The sequence below is a fragment of the Neopsephotus bourkii genome, unplaced genomic scaffold (genome assembly GCF_033783945.1).
Source record: "Neopsephotus bourkii isolate Nb327-2 ecotype Australia unplaced genomic scaffold, CSIRO-AGI_Nbou_v1 NB_168, whole genome shotgun sequence".
Classification (NCBI taxonomy): domain Eukaryota; kingdom Metazoa; phylum Chordata; class Aves; order Psittaciformes; family Psittacidae; genus Neopsephotus; species Neopsephotus bourkii.
Window position 1 is genome coordinate 415,469 of NW_026900684.1, and position 24,967 is coordinate 440,435.

Consider the following 24,967-nt stretch of genomic DNA (forward strand, 5'->3'; position numbering starts at 1 on the left):
TATATTGTGCGAAAAGCTTGAAAAAACCTTTCAGTATCTTCTTGGAGGCAGCGAATCAGATAAGCGACTCATTAATATCTGGTCAGACAACAGCTGAATGTCCGCCAAGTAACACTGGGGTTTCTCTTAGGAGGGGAAGGGTTGACCCACATGGAGTCAAGAGGGAACCGTCTCCCTCGAGTGCCAAGCCAGTTTGGCTTCTTGGTTTCTCAGGGCAAAAGAGAAGCAAAGAAAGGCTTTCTTTTCTTTTAGTGACAAAACCTGTAGTATCATTAAAATTCTGAATACGGGACCCAAATACATGTAACATGAAGGATGTGACTGACTGACAGCGTGCAACTGAGAGAAGTCTTGAAGCGGGAACTCGGTGAGATTACAGGCAGGCGCGGGGAAGTTGTTACCGCGTTACCAGACAGGCCTAACTCGTACGTTTGTCCCTCCGCAGCGCTGTTAAACCTGCGGCAGCTTTCTGCCCGCCTCTGAATCTAACCGAAAAGCTGTGATGGAGACAGCGCAAACGCACACGGTAATGTCATTCACACAGCTCCCCCGCGCTACTGCGCTGGGCGGCAGCTGCACGGACACACCACCGCTCCCTCACTCCAGGCCCGTTCGATCCCCAGGCCCTCACCGCCCCCGGCTGGCGGGATGCGCTTCCCGCGTGAGCAAGAGGAAGCAGAGGCGCCCCCGCCGCCAGGCCCCGGCCTCCCTCCGCAGCGGTGGGCGGAGCGGAGCGGAGCGGGGCCGTGACCGGGTCTGAGGCCATGCCGGCGGTGCTGGGCGCTGCCTGGACCTTACTGGCTGCCCTCTTCCTGGCGGCGCTGGTGGTGCTGCGGCGGGCCCCAGCTTGGCTGACCGGCGGCGGCGGCGCGTCTGGCCTCTTCCAGGATCTCATTCGCTACGGCAAGACGAAGGGCGGCTACGGGCAGCGCCCGGCCTGGCTGCGCCTCCTCCAGGTGCCCAAGAGGTGAGGTGAGGGGCAGCTGTCGGCCGCCGGCCCCCGGCCGCCATTTGTGCCTTGGCTGCTGCGTGCCCTGTGCACCAGCAGCATGGAAGTAACTCGGTGTGCATTTCATGTAATTCCGCTGAAAACATAGAATATAAATAGCAACGTGTGCTTTTACAGAGTTGCCTCTGGGCTCATTTATTTTGCAGAAGTGTTACTCTGGATTTATATAGAGGCTGGATTATACAGAGTCCATAAATTCCAAACTGGAACAAAAGCCTAATCCCCTGAATCCCAGTCTCATGCATTATATGCAAAACAAACCTTGCTGCAAGACTCTGGTCTGGAACCTGGGAACATGGATTCCTGAGTGTAACTGTGGAAGTACACTGCAGGTTTACTGTCTTAAACCTATTCTCGGTCATCATCTTCTCCCTTCAAGGTTTCTTTTTAAAACATGACTTAGGATACTAATAATAGTGTGTTAACATAATGATCTGGACCCTGAGTGATAAGGCAAAAGAACTGCTGTGTTATCCAGACACATCTCTTAATAGGATGAAAGACGGCAAAGATGTGGGTGGAAAACAAACCCAAACAGTTTCCAGCTTTTTAAACGTTACTGGGATTTAATCATTCTTGATCAGCAGAAATTCATGGCTAGAACTAGCATTTGACTTGAACGTAGGCACAACAGGATCTTGCAAGGCCAGCAGGACAGGATTTATGACACTACTTAACCAGAAGATCTGATCGATCCTAATGTAACAATCTTGTTATCACTGACACATTTGATGTACATAGCTTTCAGATCAAATGGGGGGAGGAGGGGAAATTTGTGACACAGCATGTTATTCATGGAAAGGTTGTAATGCAGAATCTTGGTTAGTAGGTGTCAGTTACAGAAACTACAAGAGATGTGTTTAAGTTCTGCAATAACCTCAGTAAAAATAAGGGTTCGTAAAGGTTTAGTCTTAATTGCAGCATACTGTGAAGTGCCACATTCTTAAGGTAGATTCTCATTTGAGTTGACTGGTCTTGAACAGGAGTTCCCCATCACCCCTTCGAAGGGAAGATGGTGTCTGAAGAATGTGCTTTTTCAGGGAACTGGTCTTGAGCTGTCAACATCTACAAAGGAGTTATGTTACTTGAGTAGAGAACCCGCAGCCCTGCTAGCTGAGATAATCCCGAAGATAACCATTGAGGCATTTTCTGTTTCCATTCGTCTGCATCTTGTTTCCAAACAAGCATTGTGTTTTCACTGGCCTGGGCTTGTTTTAACTTTGCCATTCCATCTTGTCAGATGTTGTGTTGGTTTGGAAGACAGTGAACATTCCTCTCCTTAGGGGATGATACATATACTTACTGGGGTGCTGGATTGCTCTGTATGTCAGATACATTGCCAGTGTAGTTGGGATTGCGAAAGGTCACAGGGCCTGTCTCTGCTAAGATGGCAGGGCTCTTTGTGTGCTGGTAGCAAAAAGCAGCTCATGTGGAGAAATTTCTCCAGTGAGTGATGAGACAGAAGTCTACTGAGTAACAGGACAGCAGGGAAGGGGCTTGAAACTTTGAGGCAGCGATGAGTTTTTATCAGTATACAAGTTCTGTTTATCTTCTAAGCAGAAAATGAGGGAGAGGGGCTAAATTTTACTTCTGCTCTTGCAAATCAGCAGAGCAAATGTTGCGGTCCCTGCTTGGTAGGAGGAGGAACCAAGGAGGAGAAGTGATCGTCTTGAAGGAGCTACCAACTGCTGATGAGCAAGGCACTCTGGAGCATGCAGGGATGCTCTCTACCTTGTTGGTTCTGACTTGGTCTCAGTATTGCTGTTGAGAGATACCTGAGCTGCTTTGGGAGGTGGTCACTGTATTTGGTTTCACCAAGCAAGAGTGTTTTACCCTTACACTCCCTCAAAAGAACAGTTTGCGTATTTCAGAAAAAAATATTGCATTCTCTTGCTGTACATTCATATCATAGTTTTGTACCAATAGTTGTCAAGACAAGGCCATCGGCATCTTCTTGTGGCACATATTCTGATTTTTATTCATAGTGAGAAGGACATTTAGTTTTAAAAGCAAAAGGATCACCTAGTTTGAGCAGGATGTCATATGCTGTTTAACTTCATCCAGTTACCTGTCTTGACTGTAAGGTCTTCCATTTCAGTAATGCATAATGCACTTTCATAAGTGCATTATGGGGTTGGGGCATTCTTTTTCTTAAAAAAACATGGTCTTGCCTTGTAATCATCCACTGGTATGAGTGGTCTCTTCATTTTTTCTACATGATTGTTGCAGAACTTTAATTTGCACAAGGATAAGGGTTTTTTTTTGTACAGCTGAGCAATTACTTCTGGGTGCCTTTTTCTGTCTGTGTCACTTAAGAAGTTTAACACATCATGTAATGCTTCCACTGGAAAGGAGCAAAGTAGGAGTGTTGCTAGGCACAACAGCCTGGAATGCCCAGAAAATTCATCTGGATGTTCTTTCAGTGGTGTAAATAATGAAGAAAAAGTTGTGCACATCATGATTAGTTGTAAGTACTGAGGAACATCTTTGCAATGTGTGGTTTACACTTTCTCCTCTTTAGTATGGCTTTGGTTAGTAAGGTAAGCTAAGTTAGAGGTTATTCCAGACAGCATTTTGCTGGGAGAAGGTGTTAGGGTTATTCCTGGTTGATACCACTGGCATCCCAAGTTCTCTGTTTACTAATGTGTGGACCATCAGGCAAGCATGTCCTGCAGCTACATTTCCAACTGAGGAACAATGAGAACATTATTGAAGACCCTTTTTGTTCCTGCAGGTGGTTTACTCACTTTTATGTGGTTTCTGTGCTCTGGAACGGCTTTCTGCTGATTTGGCTTTTCCAAGTTGAGTTCCTTGGAGGGTCGCTCCCATCATGGATTCAGCATATGCACCATGCACTTGGCAGAGATTCTCAGAGTGAAGACACGGGCAAGTATTCTAGCTATTATGATGCAGCTGTATAAATATGAGAAAGCTGCACTACCATCCTTGTGTATTCTTCAAGTGCTACTTCATGAGCTGTTTTTAAGCTAGGCTCCAAGTGACCAAGTGACTTTCCTGGAATACCAAGTCCCTTTGTCATTATTCAAGGTAGAACTCATTCTAGTTTATGGACATGATGGGTTTCAGGAGTCCTTTTAGCAGAAAGGGCCATTAGCACCTTCTAGAAGTAATCTTGCTGTGCTCAGGAGTGCTTCACATGTACAGATTTTTTTTCTCCAGTGCTCAGTTAATTTAAAAAGAGGGGAAAATTTTGCTGTGGGGAGGGAAAAAAAATAGCCTTTTTGAACCACTCTCAGGTTTAAATTGTTCCTATCTGTCTCAAAGGTGCTATTTTTTATCTGCAAGCAGATACCCAGCACTTCTCTGTGTTCATGGTTCTCCTGCTTCTTTGGCTGCACAGCTGTCGAAGACTTGCAGAATGCCTCTGGACCAGTGTGTTTTCTGATGGTGTCATTCATATTGTGCAGTATTGCTTTGGACTTGCTTACTACATTGCCATTGGCTCGACTGTGCTATGTCAAGTGCCTACTAATATCAGGAATGGTAAGTGCCTGCTTAATTATTACCAAATATGTAGTTTTGCTCCCATTTGTTTCCACTGTGACAAATGGTTTTGTTGAGGGCTGCTTGTGTGAAGAAGTGTGTTAACTGATGACATGTAGAAATACTTACTGGCATAGTTCAAAGTAACTACATTACAATGTATCACATAAATCAACCAGCATTACACACAGAGACACTGACACACACTTGCATGCTAACCATCACAGTTGTTTCCTGAAAGATATCTCAGGTGAGTACTTTCAGGATCATTACATTTCAGGATCAAATCAGTTTTGCATTGAGATACATCTTTTTTATGAAGGACAGTAATAGGAACCAGTTCTCAAATGTCACTACAGAACTTCAGGTCTCAAAGTGGGGTTTGATTTTTGCTGTAAGCTTTCCTAAAAGGTGAGTCTGCAAGGCCGTCTTGGCCACATCCTTTGTATTCCACTGAGAACTCGCCACTGCTCTGCCTTGCATCAGTCAGGCTTTTCTTTCTCTCAGTACTGTAATGTCTCCAGTAATACAACAGAAATTTGAATTACATTACTCGTTTCTGCCAAAACATTCCACTGACTCTCACAATTGAGCTGCTGTTCCCCTGCATGGAGGAACCACAAGCTGGTTGTAGCACTTTTATGACTAATTTTTCTTAGGTGGTCACTACCAGGTATGTAACTTCAGTGAAACTTTTAATCACTTCAACCACATCAGCTCTAGTTTAATCCAGTCATTTTATTTAAAGAACCTTCAGATCTCCTTTGTGTAGATAAAGCCTTTTTCTTTCTGGACCTGTCTTACACTTTTCACATCTTGTGGATTCTTAGAGATGATGCATTGGCTTGTACATTGGGAATCATCCTTAATGCAGTTAACTTTTTTTTTAAGGCATAAATGGTTACTCTCTCTGTGTGCATGCATGGTGCGTAGGTGTATCTATGTATACATCTCATGGTGAACAAGACAAACAGCCGAGTGCTTACATGTTGACCTGAGCCATGGCAACATCTTTAATTAGGGTCATATGAATTACAGTGTTGAATATTGAGGTCTTACACTATCAGTTATGTGCCTCACATGTACAAATATTTTCCCCAGTGAAATGTTCCCCCACTGCCCCAGTTGTATGTTGTGCTGTACCTTAAGCCACTGGATTAAAACCAAGATATTTTTGGTATAGAGCGGTTAAAGGAAATTAACTGCCAGCCGAGCATTTAAATGATGCAGGATTATAAGCATCTTTCAAGGGATTAGAGGCCCACTACTAGAATTTTGTAAGGCTGTAACATTTAAAAAATATCAGCAATGTTTGGGGATGATGCTTGGGAAGGTATTTCCTGGCCAGATATTATTGAAATCTCTTTTTCAGGAAAAGAATTTTCTGCGCAGATCTGCTGGTATCACATCATAGGAGTTACAATGTATATTTGGGCCTCTCTTCACCAACACAGATGCCTTGTGATTCTAGCTAATCTTAGAAAAAGTAAATCGGGTAAGATGTTTCATTTCTGCCAATCATTTACTTAGGTCATTTTCCCCTGCTTGTTTCAGTAGGCTTCTACAGCTTCTAGTACCTTACAGCATGAGTATTTCTCAGTTCCTGTAGTGTGGTGTTCTCTAGAAAACTTTCAGTAGATCAAACGAGGCTATTTGGAAAAGAGATCAGATGGCTGAATGAGGGTTGGGTGTGTCAGTGTATATAGTTCTGTAGAACTCAAAATGAAGGTCTAGCTCTAGTACTCTTAAGGGCAGACACATGCTAATGCTTAGGACTTGTGCTGTTCCTCGAGGACCTCAATTCTGTCTCCATGTGAGCTAAAAATAGGTTTCCTTACTCTGTGCAAACAGCCAGAGGTGGCATCTTATTTCATTAGGAAGCACAAAGCTGCCAGATCAGATGGAGGTGGATGGTGATGATAACTTTAATAAGCATGTTGTTCTGTAATTATGAGTAGAAGAGAAAGGTTTCTTTAATGCATGTTTTTCTCCACTACTTTCTGTTTGCTTGCAGGAAAGATTGTAAGTCTGGACCACAGTGTACCTTTTGGAGACTGGTTTGAGAGAGTTTCTTGCCCTCACTATTTTGCAGAGGTCCTTATATATGTATCTATGGCCATCACGCTTGGACTTCACAATGTGACGTGGTGGTGTGTAGTGATGTATGTTCTTTTTAACCAGGCACTGGCTGCGGTTTTGTGTCACGAGTTCTATCAGAAAAACTTTAGCTCCTACCCAAAGCATCGAAAAGCATTTATACCGTTTGTTTTCTAGATGATTTCTTCTCAAGTGTCTTTAGTACAAACTGGGAAATGTTTCCTTTAAGGAAATAAGAGATGTATGGCTTGCTAAAGCCAAGGTAAAACTGCACATTTTCTCTAGTTCTAGCTTAAAATCTCATCCACGTTACCAGTTTTGGGTGGGGAAATGTAAGGTCTCTGCTTATCAAAAGAACTAAAATGAAATTACCAAGGACCTTATTTTAAACTCGAGAAATGCTAATTGACTCTTTTCAGTTTTATAGTTATCTCTTATGCGTAAAACACTTGCCATTGTGCAGGAAGCCCAAATACATATATGTGAAAACTGTTGTGAAAGAAGGGTGCAGGGAATAATGTGAACTACTGTATTTCATGTCTTGCCTAGTATTTAAGCATATGTTTTCCTAATCTCTTCTTCTGAATCACTTCAGAGGGAGGCAAATTGTGTCTCTTTCTGTGCTTCCCTGTTGATAATTAAAACCAGCCACTGCTTTATAACTGCAAGCACAGAAACCGGTGGAGAAAGCTGCAGTGGAGGAATGACTCATGCTAAGCAGTGGAGGTAAACAGACCCATTCTCTGTGTTCTGTCTTCTGCACTGAAGTGTTTTCGTTCATTGGTGAAAACCTGTTTATTCCTAAACTGGAAAAATCATGGAAGGTGCTCTTTAGAGAGACAGTAGAAGAGAATTTGCAGAGAAGTAAGGTTCCTGGTTATGGTTGTTATCCTTTTAGTGGGTTATTGGAATCCCTAGTATGTTAGAGGGCGCAGTCATGCAGGATTACCATACCCACGACTTCACTGGTTTTTAAACAGCCTGTGAGAGCAGATGTAATGAACTGCTGAAGCAAAGAACACACAGAAACCAGTACTTGACAAGTGGTGCAAAGAAGTTCTTTACTGGGGACATGTTGTTGTTCAGCGCAGGGTTTCTTTGGAGTTAATCACTGAATATTTCAGTGCTTTTCATGATACTGAATCTGTTTGCATGATGTAGCATATGGATGCTGTTGTTTCAGCAGGTTTTCTACTTACATGAGTGTATAATTTTGTATATGAGAAGAATTTTTATATACTAAAGTATATCAAATGAGTTATTTAATTAAACCAGTTTATTACACATTCTGTTCTGTGTAGTTTTGCAAAATTGAGTGGTGTATTTACAAAACATGAGCAGTTACTTTTCACAGAATGCTGGGCCTCTCTTGGCTCCTGTGCCCCTCTCTCCATCAACTCCATAGCTTAAATTCACCACGCAGCATAAACAGCCCTGTCTGGGGAGCTCTTCTTTCCGTATTGGGATTTATTTTTAGCAATTCGCCTGCCTCCAATCATCTGTTCTACTGGCGTTCTTCATCCCGTTTACTGGACAGTCAGTTGCATCCTGGGGATCATGGTCCTGGCCTTGCCCCGGGGAGAGAGAGCATCAGGCTCACAGACACCCAAAGCATTGCTTTGTACAGGGGCTTTTAGACACCTGGGTGAGCTCAGGCCATTTCTGTGCGGCAATTTTCCCTTCTTACGCATCCGTTCTGGTTCCCGTCTCTCAGCGCGCTTTCCTGCCTGCAGGCAACTCCAAACGGAGAGAAGGACGCGCGCCTGGAATAGTCCGGGAAAGCGGCACAGCCGTCCTGCCCGGCCCCTCCTGGCGCCGAGAGCCAGCGCAGGGGACAGAAGCTAACACGGTGGTGGTCTGTATCACCTCAGCGGCCCCGGGCCCACAGGGGGCCGTCACAGGCGGCGGTCGTCCGCCCTCTCGGGCGGGCCGGAGGGCGGGGCGTCCTTCAGCGGCTGCCGCAGCCAATTGGCGCGCAGGGTCCCGCCCCTCCGGGCCGGGCCGTTGCAGGAAGCGGTTGGGGGACGGTTGCGGGGCCGCGCGGTCGGGACGTTGCGGGCAGGGTGATGACGCGGCGCCTTTAAAGGGGCCTCGTGCGGTGCGTGTGTTCCCTCGACCCCCACCGCGCCGCCGCGCTCGGCAGCCATGGCCTCGCCGCCGACCCCGCTCCCACGGGCCGCGGCGCTGCTGTTGGCGGCAGCTCTGCTGCTCCTGACCCCGGCAGGGCTGCGCGCCGCTCCGGAGGAAGAGCCTGGCAGGAAGAAGGAGCCGCCGCCACCGCCGGCGGCGCAGGGAGCCGAGCCGCGAGTTGAGGTGAGGCGGGGACGGGCCGGGCCGTGCCGGCCGCCCGCGGGACGCCCCCACCTTCAGCCGGGCCCCGGGCCGTCAGGTCAGCCCCCGCGGCAGCACAGCAGGCGGGGCGGGCCCGGGCTGCAGGGCGCTTCCCCTGTGGAAGGCCATGGGACTCCTGCTTTCCCGCCCTTTAGCACAAAAAGAGGGAATTTAGGTCCGATACGAAAAATGGGCTAGTGTTGTTTTCACCAGATAGGTATTTTGTGCCTTGCTTGCTTGCATGCTGGGGAGGAGGAGGAGGAGGGGAACCGACCTTTACAGGTCTTCCTCACAGGAGCAGGTGAAAACAAGCTGTGATGTGACTCAAAACCTGCCAGCTTTTCCTGAATATTTAAGACTAATTTCTTGACGTTAAAACTTTTTAAATGGTGGTTTTGGTTAGGACATTCTGGTGTCTGGTGAACACGTAGGGGGGTGGAAAAATCACTAACATATGGCTTGATCTGGCATGTAGGGCATGTCAAGTTTTAAATATCAAACCCCCAAATTTACATCACTGCTAAAGGTGAAGGAACTCTGGGAAGCTGCTCTCTATTACATAGAGCATGGAAACTTGACTACCCAACCCAAAAACTCTTAAGACGCGGAACGCTGGGAAGTTACCATGTTAAAACACGTTGTAATCTGTCTCTGCTGGTAGCCGTGCTGAACGAAGCTGGCTTAGCCATCTCTGGGCAAACATGGGAACACCAACTTCCTTGTTCTGAGTCTTGCTTTTGATGGTAGATACCTTAGCCTCTGTAAAAGTAAACACTTTAGTAAGTGACATGGGGAGTGCGCCAGTCTGGTTTGACCACTGGAAGTCTTAAAGCTGGTTTTCTATGAGCATAGAGTATGTAAAAAAAAACCCAAACCAACCAACCAACCAAACAAAAAAACTAATGAAAACCTTCACAAAATTTTAACGTGGCTGAGATGCAAGATTGTGTGAGGGAAGAAAGTGACTCTAACAGGTTTTGAAAGTACTTTGTATTTCTCTTAAGTTAACCATTGTCACCCAGTTTTAGTTTGAAGAGTTTAATTCTCAGTACTTATACCTGAAAACTGCTTGTTTGGTTAAGGTAATAAACAGCCAGGAGTTCTGAAGACAGCAATATTAGAACTGAACTAAAGCAGCTTTCCCCATGTTTTGTTGTAATAGTGGTTCTCCTGGTAATAGTGTGCATGGTGAAGTACTGTTTTAATCAGCAGTGCACGACCTGCTCTGCTTGCAAAGTGCCTAAATAGCAATTTGAGGTAGGTTGCAGCCAGTAACTAGTTAATGATCATTAGTGCTGCATGAGAGGTGTGTACTTAAAATGTCACACTACACAGCGTGGTATGACAGGAGAGATACCAGGCTCTGAACTTTATGGGCTGCTGCAGCCTATTAATTAACTAGTGGGTTTTTTGTTGTTTCCCCCTCGCCTACAGAAGGGGTCCTCGCTGGTTGCTCCCGTTCACATTGTCAATGAAGAGTCACCTGACAAGACTAATTTGGGCTTTATTCATGCATTTGTGGCTGCTATATCGGTCATCATCGTGTCAGAACTGGGGGATAAGACCTTCTTCATTGCAGCCATCATGGCAATGCGGTACAACCGTTTGACTGTACTGGCTGGTGCTATGCTTGCCTTGGGACTGATGACATGTTTATCAGGTTAGCACTCTTTTCTCTTTGTTTCATCTCTTAAGCTGTGTTGGGTACATGTTTATCAGTAAATCTTAATTGAAGCTAAAGTGAAGGTAGTAGGTATATGCACTTCCCTGGTTTTAGGAGAGCGTGAAGGTTTTCCTGGAGACCATGGCTCAGATTGAGTATTTAGGCTCTTACGTCTAATGAGGTGTATGTGCTCCCTAGACCTCAGTATGAGAGTAAGAAAGAGGAATAGGAGTGGGAGCTTAAGCACTTCCTTGATTCTGGGGCCACTGGTTTCTGTTAATTTTTAGCTCCTGTTAAATTGGTGTGCCTAAAGGAAATGTAGGAGTGACTTCTGGTTTTCCTCCTCAGGCAAAAGATTCTTAATATGATGACAAATTTCCCTCGTCTGACTTGTATCCCTGTACATGTAGTTGCTTGGATTTGTGCTGGGAGCTGCTTAGGTGGAAGATGATATTCTGCCACAATCCTTCGGGATGGGTGGTACTGACAGATCCAAGAACTGGGGGGGAACTGAGGTATGAGGTGGCACTTGAGGAACCTGTAGCTCTGGGTATTTACCTAGCTGTAATTATAAAATAGAGCAGCCTTCAGGTACATCAGATGCAGCATAAATTTTATTGTGTATGTGCTGATGTCTGAATAATTAAAGTAGAGTTTGTGGAGATGGCCAGTTAACTGGCTTCAGGCTTCTTGGCAGGTGTTTCTGTGAATGTGTTTGGGTGTGTAGCTATCATTATATATACTGCTGCAATTATTGCAGTCTTGGAGCAGCTTCCATGTGCACTGTGTGTAATGATAGCATTGTATGAGTTTCTTCTGTTATTCACTTAATGCAAGTCTTTGAATCTTCTTCTACTTCTGCACTCCTTGCTTCATTAAAGTTATTTAGTACCACAGGCAATGTGCTATTCGTAAATTGTGTGATCTCTTTTCCTCCTGCCCGTTATGGCTCTCCCTTTTTCTATACTTTCGTCAAATCTTTCTTGATGCTTTTTCATAAAGCTTTGTTTTCTGCTTTTTCCTCTGGTTTATATGTGCCCAACTATTTCTCCCTTCTCAGAAAGGAGCTTTTTCCCCCCTTCCCTTCCCGACTCCTTGTTTTGTACAAGCTGTGTTTGGAAATTCCGGGGGGGTTTGCCCACTCTGATTTCATGAAAATATCCTCACTTAAACTCACTCCAAGTAGTCACTACTTGGGGTGTTTTTTTTTCAAGCTGTGCTTGTCAAAATAAGCTGCCTTGCTGTTCTGCTTATTTAATTGTGTCTGTGCTCATATATGTAAGTAATGCTAAACAAATCTTTTATTTGCATTGCTTTACTTTAGTGTTTTCAATCTTCAAAAAGAAGCTTAGTTTAACTCCTGGTTTATTTAGCTGTGCAACTAATACTGTTATTCATATATGTATGTGTTGTGTTTGTAATAGTACAACTCGATCAGTTTTGGTCTTACAGTCTTACTTTTGGTGGTAGCTGTGTGAATTAATGTTCAGATTATGTAGTAACTTAAGCGCATTTTCTAAGTATGTATGCAAGAAAACACACATGGTAATATGGAATCATAGAATAGTTAGGGTTGGAAAGGACCTTAAGATCATATGCTTCCTTTTAGCTAATTGCATGTAGAATAAAACAGAGACAGTTGTGACTGCCTGGTCCAAGCAACCTTGAAGGTTAGGTGTGGAGTTTTAATTTCTTCTTGCTTATGCAGGCCTTTTTTGCCAAAAAAATGGTAACTAGTCTTACTTTGTGAAGAAGTAAGTACTTTGTTCTCTTCCTATTTGAGAACTAGTTTTGGCTTAGTTTGATTACCTTCAATACCCATAACAGTAGGTAAACCATGGAGGTAGCTTTTTGGTCTTTGAGTGGGATCAGTGCTTTTAACTTAAAAGAAGATCAAAGTGTGCTCATGGGGAGCATGGGAGAGATGGGAATAGTAACGTGCAGGTATTTCCACTTGGCAAAAGAAGACAGATGTGGATTCATGCAGCTGCATGGCTTGTGAATATGACTAGTAGGCTTGTAGAAAAACTTACCCGAAGTTTATCAGGTAAATAAAAAGATTGCGAAGAGATGCTATCTAACATGTAGCCATATAAAGAAAATGGTATACTGGTATACACTGCTATACACCATGACTAATGTAATATGTTTACAGATGATAGTTTCACGGCATGCTTGGAGGAAGGCAGGACTTGGGTAGTCTTTGATGGGAATGATGTTGCTGGGACTGACTCTTTGGAATAGCAGCACACCAACTTTGCCTGGTGTGCTTTTTTGCATGTTGATGGACTTCAGTCTCTGGCATGACCAGTAATGGTTGGGGTTTCTAAAGTGTTGTAGTCTTAGAGCAGGGGAAGAAACTTATATAAACCCAACAAAAGATGCAGTATTTATTTATCAGTGGATATCTGAATTACAGACTTTGCTAGCAAGCATTTTTTAGATGTGGGAAAAACAATTTTGAGCCTTATGCTTATTTTTTTAAATGACACGTTTGTTTTCTTTTCAGTTTTGTTTGGCTATGCTACCACGGTTATTCCTCGTGTGTACACATACTATGTTTCAACGGCACTGTTTGCAATTTTTGGCATTCGGATGCTTCGGGAGGGCTTGAAAATGAGTCCAGATGAGGGTCAGGAAGAGCTGGAGGAAGTTCAAGCAGAAATTAAAAAGAAAGATGAGGAAGTAAGTCATAAGCTTTCTGTGAATTCTGGCTGATGAAACAGTTATAGCCATGAAGCTGCAGAATGGCACTGTCACGTTTGGGGTGTTCAGCTGTGTCTGCAGTTGATAATTTGACACAGAAAATGGGTAGTAAATGGGACAGAAGTGGGCCCTGGAGGCTGTTTCAGCAGGTGATTCCAGTTCCATGGCAAGCCTGGCTTCTCAGGAGAAAAGAGACTTTTTGTATAGGGTGGGGTGGGTGTTTTTATTTATTCCTTGATGCATTAGCAGAGAGGGCATGAACAGTTTACTCTTACCTCTACTTTCACTTCTTTTTATGGGCAGGCAGATGAATGCTGAGATTTGTAGTGTTGCAGCAAAGTCTCTGTTATAATAACTTTCTAAATACACTGGCCCATTTCTAAGCGGTAGTGTGGAGTATTAATCTTATTTCTTTTGAGTTTTGGGGTTTTTGTTTTCACTGATTTTACCAAATCCTAGTGTAAGAGCCACTGCTTGGGAAGAGGGAGATCCCAACAGGGGGAGATCTGTGGTTATAAACAATGTGTTATTCCTACTGAAACTGCTGTGTAAGCACAAGCAGTACAAGATAGACAATAACTGGAGGTTAGAGGTGATAAGTATATATATGTGCACACGTGTGTGTGCATACATGTAGCTAGTTTTTTAAATGGTGTCTAATATTGATAATGCAGTAGTCAGTGGCTAGTAACAGTCCAGATACTAAATGGGCAGCTTTACTGTTTTTCATTCATGTTGTTCAGATGATATTTCTAATCTTATGATTGATTGATTGGCTTTTTTTTCCCTTGCCTTCCACAGCTTCAGCGAACTAAACTGTTAAATGGGCCAGGAGATGTTGAATCAGGGCCAGGCACCACTATACCTCAGAAGAAGTGGCTCCATTTTATTTCTCCAATCTTTGTCCAAGCTTTTACTTTAACATTTTTAGCAGAATGGGGTGATCGTTCCCAATTAACAACCATAGTGTTGGCCGCCAGAGAGGTGAGTGTTGCAGAATGCTGCTGTTCTTTTTGCTCTCTTTGGGTTGTCCTCAGAGAAGTGGGAGAGACAAAATCCTCTTGTGGTAGGAGGTATCAGATTTTCACACCTACTGCCTTGCTGTGCCTTACTTAATGTTACAGCTGTGCCAGGACCTGAAAATAAAGGCACTGAAGCTCTGTATAGTATTAAAACTGTTATGTGACAGGGACTGTACAAACATTTCTGGAAATAGTTGGTTTTCTATCAGGCAGCTGAACACAATTGCTTTTTGTTAGTGTTGAGAGGTGTTACAGAACAGATGTTTCTTTGGTCTGTGTGGTTGTACATTTTAACACAGTAGCTTTCAAAAGAAAACTTTATCCCACCAAACTTAAAGCTAGACAAAAAATACCTCATCTTAAAAATATAAGTGAATATGGTACAGTATATAGAACTAAAATAAACCATAAACTGCCATGCAGTAGATAATACTGTAAATGAAATTGTATTCAGCATGATGATTGGAATGTATATTTAAGGAAAATTAAGGTTTATAGTCAACCTTTTAATAAACATAATTAGCTTACCTGGGCTCCTTCATGCATTAAGATAATTTGCATGGCTGCCCTAGGACTCACACTTCTTTCAATGTACTTCCAGACCTTTGCTAGGGATAAATCAGGACTGTGTAATGAAGGAGGCTATAATCTGAAGGAACCTCTAGTCTCTTTCGCAGTGTAGGGGAGGTGTTCAGTGCTAACAAGGCAGGGAACAACAGGATGAGAGGGTGATCTCATTGTTCAGTCAGTTACGTGCCGTCTTGGAAAATGAGGAATTGTTATTGCCTCTGGCCAGATTTTATGTACTGGTTAAGCCCATCTTTTCACAGGTGGTTCTTAACTTCCGGTTTGCACTTTCTGAGTGTTCCATTAGGGAGCATCCACCAGACTCTGTGGTGTCCTTTGTGAAGTGTCGAGCATTGCAACTAAAGAGTGGGATGTTGTGCCTTTAGCATGTGAAGTGTTTATATAAATGCTATAAAAACAAATACTACAAAAAAATGGCTTGAAGATATGTCTTGATCTTGGCTTTCAAAATCAGTGGATGATTATGGTCCAGATCTTTTTTCCATTTTATCTGTGGGACTGTTCTATATTCCCTTGTTTCATAATATATTCAGCTAAATCCTTATATGAGTACTTCACAGACACATAGCAGGAGCATTACAGAAATGCTTATGAGGAAATAAATTATATTTGAGCAGTGTGGTTAAGTCAGCTGTGACCATATATTCCTTAGAGAAAAGAAAAAAACCCAGACCTCTGTGACTGCTCATGGAGTAGTGTCTCTATCCTGTCACAACAAACAAAATGTAGCTCCTTTGGAGAAAAAAGGGTGATAATTTGGTTGTTTCAATGCATATACCAAGGGAATGAGTTAAATCTGTCTCCATGAATCAAGTCCTGACAGCAGTCCTGAAGAACTTGATTTTACACCTTATTAGTTTACTGTGTATAAGACTTGTTCTTTTGTTTAAGGATGTAGAAAAGGAAGCTCAGTAGCATCCTGCTAGACTGGCTTTGCTTCAGCTGCTGGATCTGAGCACACTTCTGCTTCTGGAGATTATGCCAAGGGAAAACTATTGGAGCTTGCTACCTGTCAGGGCATATGGGATATGGAGTGAGATCCACCCTTAGCTGAGGGGGCTGTACAGTTAGTTGAAAAGGAAGGGGGGGAGGGTTAGGAAATGGGGATTTCCAGGAATTTTGTCCCTGATCCTAGAGGCAGGTGTGTTGTGCTGGCACACCCCTGCTTCCAACCTGTCTGTTAGAGATTTCATGCATTCCTCATGTGATGGCAGCAGCTCTTTTTTTTTTCCCTCTTGGAGCTAAAGGTCTCATTAACAAATGTACAGGGGACCCAACGGTGCTTCCTTTCATTCATCTTTGTGTAGCAGAAAGTCATGCTTCTATCTTGCTTTTGCTGTCAGTTATTAAAAGACTCTTTTCTATGTCTGATGCTGAGGTCTTCTCTTTTATAAGCTGTTCAATATGTATGTGTAATTTGTAAGTGGATCTGAGAAAACTCTACACGTAGTAGGGTTCTTCATGTAGCTGCTTGCTGTGCAGTGATGTGAAAGCTGTTGCTGACAGTAAATTTGAAAACAGTTTATTACCCTCTGTACTTACATTCTTTTCTGCTTCCCTCTGTGGATGAGCGGGACAGGGGGACAGAGACTAGAACACAGGCCTCTGAAGCTGGACATGGGACATGGAATGTTTTAGCTGCTGAAAGCTTGAAAGCTTTCATTTCCAGCTCATGGATTTATTTTCCTTTATAGTGAGGTTGGTGTTCTTCCAGCTGATGCATGTTGTGTTTCTGAACAGCTGCCACCTTCCCTCCAGAGGTTGCGTAATTGTTTCAGTACAGCAGAGTGATTTCTGGATCTGTATTTAACTTGAAGATGCTTTTTGGTTGAAACATGCCATATGCTCCTGTATTAGTCAGGTTTAGGTTTAAGTCTGTCTCACTAGCTGATGTACACTGTGGCTGGTCTTTGAGGCAGCAATGGATAGCAGAGCAAACACCAGGGAGTCAGTCCTGCATACTTGACATTGTGCAACCAGGGAACCTAGATGTTGCTCCTTCATGGCAGGAGGTTGTCATAGGACCAGTGGGTTTTCAGCTATGCTAATGTTGCCCTCCTGTGTTTTTTCCTCAGGACCCCTATGGCGTGGCGGTGGGAGGCACAGTGGGGCATTGCCTGTGCACTGGTTTAGCAGTTATCGGAGGGAGAATGATAGCACAAAAAATATCGGTTAGGACTGGTAAGTGAAAGCTCACTCCTGTCAACAGTGCATTAATGTTGGTCGTGTCTGTGGTGTGATTCACTGTAAGTGCTTGGGAGCAGGGTTTCTCAAACCTTTTGGAAAACCCCAAAACTTCATTATCTTTTTTTTGGAGCCTGTGTATTCCATCCTGACTCCCTGTGCCCTGCCCCGTAGTGAGCTCCCCTTGCTGGGAGTGCCCAGCACTGTCCCCAAGGCTCCTGTCCCTCCTGCCAGGTAACGGCTGAGCCTGCACAGGATGGGTGCATCTGAGGGGTCCAGAATTAATTGAGCGTAACAGTTCACTGACTCTGATTTAAGTATTGTAGCTCCAGGTTTAAAGATGGGCACCGGTGAAGCGTGTTTTGCTTCCCTATTAGCTGGCTTGCAGGAGACCAGAGGAAGGAAATACAGTATTTTGGATAGTTGGTATTTATTATAGAATCATAGAATAGTTAGGGTTGGAAAGGACTTTAAGATCATCTAGTTCCAACGCCCCTGCCATGGGCAGGGACACCTCACACTAAACCATATCACCCAAGGCCTCGTCCTATTGTTCAACAGTGAAATTGTTACAATTGAGTGCAGACCTTCAGGTGAGCAAGACAACTGCGTAGTTACAAGTTATGCCAGCCATATAAAAAGCTTTAAAATCTACTCTGTGTGGCACAAATACTTGGGGTTTTTTTATCATACCTGCTGTCTGTAACAGGAATGACCAGTAAGGTTATTTTGGGTGGTTTTCCCTTAGATTAGGTTGCAGCTTGCTTCAGCTATCCATACTGTCATGTGGTGAGATTTCTTGCTCCCAGGAAAGATTCTGTGAAGCTGCTTCCTACAAAGGCTCATAGTGAATATTTGTTCTGCAGTTGCAGAGGTTGTTAAAAGCCAACTTCACCACAAAAAGTGGAACATGAATCCTGTGGTGTCTGTTTGCCAAGGAAATTGGTGACAAAATGCTAATCTCACAATCATTTAATATGCTCCTAATAAGCTCAGTGTGGATCTTTGGCCACAGGACTAGCCTTGTTAGGTTAGACAGAAGAGCTGCCTAGCCTGTTTGTTTAGAGAATAGTAGGAGAACGTGTACAGTGGGGCTTTTCTGGAATACTGTCCTACCCTCTATCTGATCGTGGCCATTGCAAACAGTAGATTTTATACTGTCTCTTTCAATATAGTTACCTGAACTGTACAAACCACCCTCATTAGTATGTTACCATTACCTGCTGGCTTCCTTCAGCATGAGAATATTGTATCTTATTTCCCCCCATACAGCCAAATATTCAGCAGGACGTGTCAACCTCAATTTTATACTAGCTAAAGTAATAAGAATAAATCAAAGTTTCCTTCCAACGACCAGAATATATTCTTGTAGATGCAGTTAGGCAGTGGGGTGGCATGTGGGCATCCTGACACGGAGCCGTAAAACAATGTCCATGATTTACAGCATGAATTCTAAACTAAGGTTATTTGGGAGTCTGGCATTGAAAAGAAATCTGTAATGTGTCATGGAAGATGTTTAACTCTCAGTTTCTAATCTCTTTTTGGTTTGCGTTTCTTTTCAGTGACAATCATAGGAGGCATTGTCTTCTTAGCATTTGCATTTTCTGCACTATTTATAAGTCCAGACTCTGGTTTTTAAACTTTTTCGTCACTGCAGAGGAACAAGGATTGGAAGCACCAAGCAGTGATCCTTGTGCATTTTTGTATATAATGTACAGAATTGTAGCTGAACAAGCACTGAAGATGAGACACTGAACTTTTTATAGCGAATGATTCATGGGACTGACACATTCATGGACAGCTTCTGCAGAGGAGATCTGCTTGTTGTCTGGTTTGTTTATTCTGTGGTGCCTGCTCCCCCGGTGGGATGTGTGTGGTTTTCTTGCTTGCTGGCCCTGGCACAGCTGAGATCTGAGGATCTACTCTGTGTTGAGGTTTCCCCTGTTGCACCCAGCCACCTTCCCTGTTTCTTCAAGAACTGATTCTTAAGGCTTCCTGAAACAGGCTGTGGCTTGTTCCATGTTGCTGAACAGAAGGCGTTAAGGAGCAAACTGCTGCTGGCTCCCACCTCCAAGGACTCTCTTTCCTGGGTGCACCAAGGCTGGATCATATAAGCCGGAAGAAACCTGGGAGCAGTTCCGATACCATTGAGTGGCTGAGCCACCAACAGAGAATTTTATAAACCTTACTTCAGAGGGAAAACTTCTTAATCAGGGATTTTTATCAGGAAATAGAAGTGTGGTAATTAACAACCTACCGTGGTCAATATGCAATCTGTCTGGCGTTAGTATTATTTGACTTTTGTATTTTATTTTGAAATATTAAAGTATATGAGAAGTAATAAAATGGTCCAGCTTAACAATGTTCCATTCCCAGGACTGAATGATAATGGAATTCTTAGGCTTAGATGTGTTCCTGGTTTTCTTTTTAGGAATAGAAATGTAATCTAAAAGAGTATTAATAAAATATAGTGTCTCTCTTTGAGCTATTTTCAGTATTGTTTTTGATGGTTCCTGTAATTCCTGCCACAAAGGTTTACCTTCAAGTGAGGAAAGTGTACTGTATTTATTTTGGATACTGATAAACACCACTGTTACAAAGGTTCTGAAAACGTTAAGCACTGAAGATGTGTGGGTTGCAGAAACACAGACTGACAGTGCTGGGCTTGTTCAGCCTGGAGAAGAGAAGGCTCCAGGGAGACCTTAGAGCTGTTCCCTGTGCCTGAAGGGAGCCTACAGGAAATCTGGAGAGGGACAACAGCATGAAGTTACAGGACAAGGGGGAATGGCTTTAAACTGACAGAGGGGAGATCTAGATTAGATATTGGGAAGAAATTCTTTACTGTGAGGGTGGTGAAGCCCTGGCACAGGTTGCCCTGGCACAGGTTGCCCAGGCAAGCTGTGGCTGCCGCAAACCTGGCAGCTTTCAAGGCCAGGTTGGATGGGGCTTTGAGCAATTTGGTCTAGTGTGAGGTGTCCCTGCCCATGGCAGGGGGTTGGAACTGGATGAGGTTTAAGGTCCCTTCCAGCCCAAACCCCTCTGTGATTCTATGGTTCCATGCTTTTCTCTGCTCTTCAGTGATGTGGATTCTGAGCTAACGGCCTAAATAACTCCCCAAGGTTCACTCAGCAGCACTCTTCTAAAACAGAAGATACGGTTTCTAACACTATGAATCTGCCTTTCATTGAAGCTGAAGTAATACGGAGCATTACAGATGTGACCTTTGCAGCTCACAAACTGAGCAGTCCCTAATCCACCGGAAGAACCCCTTAATGCCTCATTTCTCACACTCTGAAGGCTGCAGCAGTGCAATGCGTGTCATTCACAGTGGTGCACAAACAGGCTGCAGTTTCAGGCTCCAGGTCTGGATGTTCATGTCTTGGGCTGAAGGGAGGGTGCTGCTGGCAGGGCCCATGCTCATTACTGGGTGAGGCACTGCGCTGCTTTGGTGCTGTGGGTTGTGGGGTTGGGTTTTGGGTTTGTGCTTTTTATTGGTGGTTGGATTTCTTTTCTTTTGCGCCAAGCATTGTAGCCAGAAACTGCAGCCTTGTCTTTCCCACAGCTTGTAAACACATACTCTGCATCTGTTATATGTGCTTCTTATAGCTGCTTTGATAGGAGAACAATCGGGATCAACAGCAAAATGAAGCTATTTAATGTGGTGGCCATAGAGGTGAGTGTGAAGTTGCAGTGCAAATCTCTGTGGCTTCCAAGTTTATATTTTAGTTACATGTGATGTGAAGTGCTGCTTTCTACCAGTCATAGGAGTGTATTTGCTCTAGTTCTAGCTGGGCTGGAAGCGCTTAGTCTGAACAGTGGTCTCTTCTGCTTTTTAAAAGCACAAGCATCAACTTATCCTTGGAAATGCATTATAAAACTAGATGGCTCATGAAATCTTAGTGAAAGCTTTGAAAGGTGCTGTAGCAGTTGCTGCTAGTTACAGTGATTTAGTGTTGGCAAGTAGCTGCTGGAATGTTTCACGATGTGAGGAAGCTCACTGGGCTGTCACGGGTGTATCTTTAGCAGCCCTGTGTCTGCTGCACTGTCTCCAGCACAATAGGGGTCCTTCCACAGTATCTCAAGGCACTTGCACCCTTGTGTCTGGTTCAGGGGTCTGGATTTGAGCAGCTTTCATCATACATTATTCTTGTATTTCCTGTGCCTGGCATCAGGGAGGTGTGTGGCTCTGTTCTGTCTCAGAGTACCTGGGTACTCGAGATACAGGTAATGTCTTCAGGAGTGCCTGTGTACACATACATACGTGTGTGTATATATATATATGTCTATAGATACATAAAAAGTCCTACTCTTAAGGCTGAGTTTGCGTCAAAACCTTCCAGATTTTGTTAAAGCCTTTCCTCTGTCCATACTTTCCTCGAGGTAGCAGGTTGCAGTTGGAGCAGTTTACGTGTGCTGCTGGTGAGGTGATGTAAGCCTGCTTCCTAGAGCTGGAAGTCTGGAACACTGTGAGCTGTGTCACTGGTCCCTGGGCTGAGGTGTCCTGCACAGAATATGAGCAGCTCTGGCTGACACTGCAGTGACCTGTGAGAGCTGACAGCTTGTGTGCTGGCACTTGCGATGCTGATGCACACGAGCAGTCATCTCCCTGCCCTTCCTTTCCCCATGCTGTGCCCGAAGTGGAAGATGCCAGTCTATTAGTAAGAGAAACTTGTCTCTCTACTTCTTATATCCAGAGGTAAAGTGGGAACCATGGGGCATGTCTGAGGTAAGCAATTCAGTGGGCTTGTGTGCTTGCACCTTTATGTCACTTCTTCCTTCGAGATCCTCAGTAAGCTGAAATGTGCCTTAACAGGGGAGCTGGGCATATGGGAATGGGTTATTTTGTCTTCCCAGCAGCAGCTGGCTGTAGCACTGACTTCCTCTTTTCCAGGATGCTGTTGTCACTTGCCAACCTGCAGAAGCATTAAGCCAGTGCGTTAAAGCCCCCGGGCTGAGCGGAACCTGTGTGTGGTCAGACCAGAGGAGGTGGGGTGTTCATAGAGATGCTCCAGGCATGAAGTGTCACCTGAGGGAAGCATTCAGTGCTTCTGGCTGCCTCAGCTTGCTCATGTGGACAAAACACAGCTGTACCTGTAGCTCAGTCTGTGGCAGCAGCATCTGTGTGGCTCTTGAGGGGGCTGGAGGAGCAATGTGCAGGGCTGGGAACTGCCAGGTCTCAAGGTTCCAGCCCACAGAGCAGGCTTGATGCTGTGCTGATGGGGCTTTATAACTGTTTCTGTCACAAGGCACTGCACACAGCCCCTTCCTAGATAGTGGTACCTCTGGGAAAGGCTGGGGCCTGGCTTTTCAGGAAGAAACCACGTAAATGAGAGTGCTCTTTCCCTTCTAAACAGAGGCTGTTTTGGGGGTTGCCTTGCGTTTTAGAGTATGAAACAAACAAGGTACCCAGATGAAGTTTTAATTGCACAGCTCTGTGCCATTTCTTGTTCCTTTGTAGCTGGAGAATGTGAGATACAGCAAGCCAGTGTTTGAGTGTGGAGGGGAAGGCTCTGCAAACCACTGCATGTGCAGCATGGGAATCGGGCAGCTGCCCCCCAGCTTCCTGTCCATCCGGCTGCTCTCCCTGTGGGAATGAGATTCAGCTGATTCCAGTTGTGGCCACAGGGGCTTCAAAAGCAGCATCTAAAGCAGGAATGTGCAGCTCTGACAGCAGCTGCACTCAGCAGGAGCTGAACAGTGCTGCTGCCTTCAACTACTCATTTCCAGGCAACAGGAACAAGATGGAGATGAGTCAGTTCTACTGGGGTGAAAAAACTTCACCTCAACCGAGATGTTTAAAATGAGAGAAGCTTGTGCTTTACTTTGTAAGGTGCTTCTATCCAACCCTTAGGTGAAGCCTGTCTCATTGCACTGCATGTGTGCAGGAAGTGAAGACTGAGGCGAACTGCTCATCTCTTGTGCTGCCAGGATAAAGTTGTTCAGAGGACATGTTGGTGAATGCAAGCACAGGTCCTGCTCTCCCTGGGGCAATGAAACCAGGAATGTGTATGGGGCAGTGTACGGAGCCTTGCTGCTCAGGTACCAAGCCTGGAAACATGGAGGTTCTCGAGGGGCTGCATTCAGCCTGTGCTATGAGAGGCCCCAGGGCATTACAGCTTGTCCATGCGAGCGGTTTTACAACACCCGCTTAGAAAGGGGTTGGTGGCTGAGCAGAAGCATCTCTAATTCTGAATGAGGCTCAGGCAATTTCAGCCTCATAACCCAAGTCATCCTTAATGCCCAGAGCCATGGAAAGGGTGATGTAACGGCACTCGTGAACTGACGTGGCATTTTTCCACGGATGACCTGTGAGACCCTGCAGTCAGCACCCTGAGCAAGGTACAGCTATGGGCGCTCGCTAAGGTAGGTACAGGTTACATTTAAGCTGTAATGTCTTCCACCTCTATGTGGTTTGTACTATAACTGTACATTTCTTCTGGATTACTTAATGTACTCCCCAGGTGAAAATGCAGTCACCAGAGGGTCTGACAGTGATGGAGACCGTACTACAGGGAGTGCTAGGAACAGTGTGGAAATCTTTGCTGTTACAGGTTACCCTTGAACAGCTGAAATCTTCTGGAATTCCATCACTAATGGCCAACACTCAGAAGTGCAGCTCACTTTTGGATTGCTAATCTTTACAAGTACTTAATCCTTGCACTTTCATATAAGCGTGGGTTTTGTTTCGAAGTCTGCACGACAGCAAAACGCCATTGAACAGCATTGCTCCAGGTGTGGCAGCAGTTCCAATTACAGCTGCTCTTGATGACTTTATGGAAAGCTGTAGTGGGGTTTCCAAAGTTCAGTTTTAAGCAAGCTGATAATCTTGCTGGCCACACGGTATCAGCCTTATCGCTGGTGGGTGCTGACAGGCTTTAAGTACAGCACTGCTGTAGCCCATTGTTTTTTGACTCCGGGGATCCAGGTGGCTTGTACATGTACAAGTAATGTACAACTTGCACAGGTACTGATTTCTAAAGGCAAAAGATCAGTATCTTCACATGGACACCCTGTGTGGTACCACAGGAACAAAAGAAATGCAGACCTTAAAAATGGGTGTTTTTATCATCTCCTCCAGGCATTCAGCTTCAGGTACAGGATTTCCCTCCCACCTTTCCTTGAGCATTTAATTAATGTCATATTATTAATGTGTACACTTGTATCAGTGCAAAAGGACTGTGGAGACAGGGTTAGCCCACACGGAGAGGTTACGTGTCATCAGCCAGCTCTTTCAAGGGAGCACTGATGCTCTGAAGCTGTGTTCCCAGCTAAATGTCTCTGCTTCCTTTTCAGGTGGCACAGCTGGTGTTTCAGATCATAGCTACACCTTTAAGTTACTGTTCTTGGTAATTCCCCAACAGAAGAAATGCCCAGGGAGGGAAGCTAGAAGAACTAAAGGAGGATGTTGTGCCCATGCCAGGCAGTGAGGGAAGGGCCATGCTGGATAAAACCCTCATGCACATGCCAAGGCCCTGCAGCACTCTCCCTCCTTTGGCGAGAATAGGGACCCTACATGTTAAGATATAAAAGCAGTTTGAAGCTGTGCATGTTCACACAAGTGCTGTGTGAGTAAGTTCCAAGGCAGAAATGTAAACACACAAGTCAAAGGTCTCTGGCCTTTTGAGTGGGGCATCAGTTTATGAAGAGAGAGAGAAGAGAGCTAAAAAGAAATACAGTGGGTGTTTTACTGCCATCTCACAAGTCATTGGCCTGGGTAGGGAAGAGACAGTGAAAACCACATCAAGCACCTTCTCACAAGCTGGTTCCGTGGGTGGGGGGAAGAGTGCCTTTGTTACAGTGGAGGAATGTGGATAAAACTGACACGGAAACACCGCTTCTGGGACGTCAGAAGGTACAAAACAC

At 44.5% G+C, this 24,967-nt stretch overlaps 2 protein-coding genes across 3 annotated transcripts; both read left to right on the forward strand.

Annotated features, from left to right (window-relative positions):
- Positions 1-326: 326 nt before the first annotated feature.
- SRD5A3 (steroid 5 alpha-reductase 3) lies at positions 327-7,894 on the forward strand. Its single transcript, XM_061370432.1, is given in 8 exon segments — positions 327-550; positions 552-589; positions 591-723; positions 726-967; positions 3,744-3,895; positions 4,319-4,513; positions 5,886-6,008; positions 6,528-7,894. Coding segments are annotated over 8 exon segments (1,191 nt in total). The 5' UTR covers positions 327-502; the 3' UTR covers positions 6,788-7,894.
- Positions 7,895-8,594: 700 nt separating this feature from the next.
- On the forward strand, positions 8,595-19,588 carry TMEM165 (transmembrane protein 165). Of its 2 annotated transcripts, none has more exons than XM_061370495.1 (6): positions 8,595-8,923; positions 10,376-10,601; positions 13,114-13,289; positions 14,112-14,294; positions 16,996-17,101; positions 17,971-18,749. In XM_061370495.1, exons 1-6 carry the CDS (start codon positions 8,756-8,758, stop codon positions 18,051-18,053), a joined length of 942 nt encoding a protein of 313 aa, XP_061226479.1. In that variant the 5' UTR covers positions 8,595-8,755; the 3' UTR covers positions 18,054-18,749. The 2 variants fall into 2 exon arrangements, with proteins under 2 accessions (XP_061226479.1, XP_061226489.1); XM_061370505.1 differs by having other exon boundaries at positions 8,597-8,923; positions 18,667-19,588.
- The last annotated feature ends 5,379 nt before the right edge of the window (positions 19,589-24,967 follow it).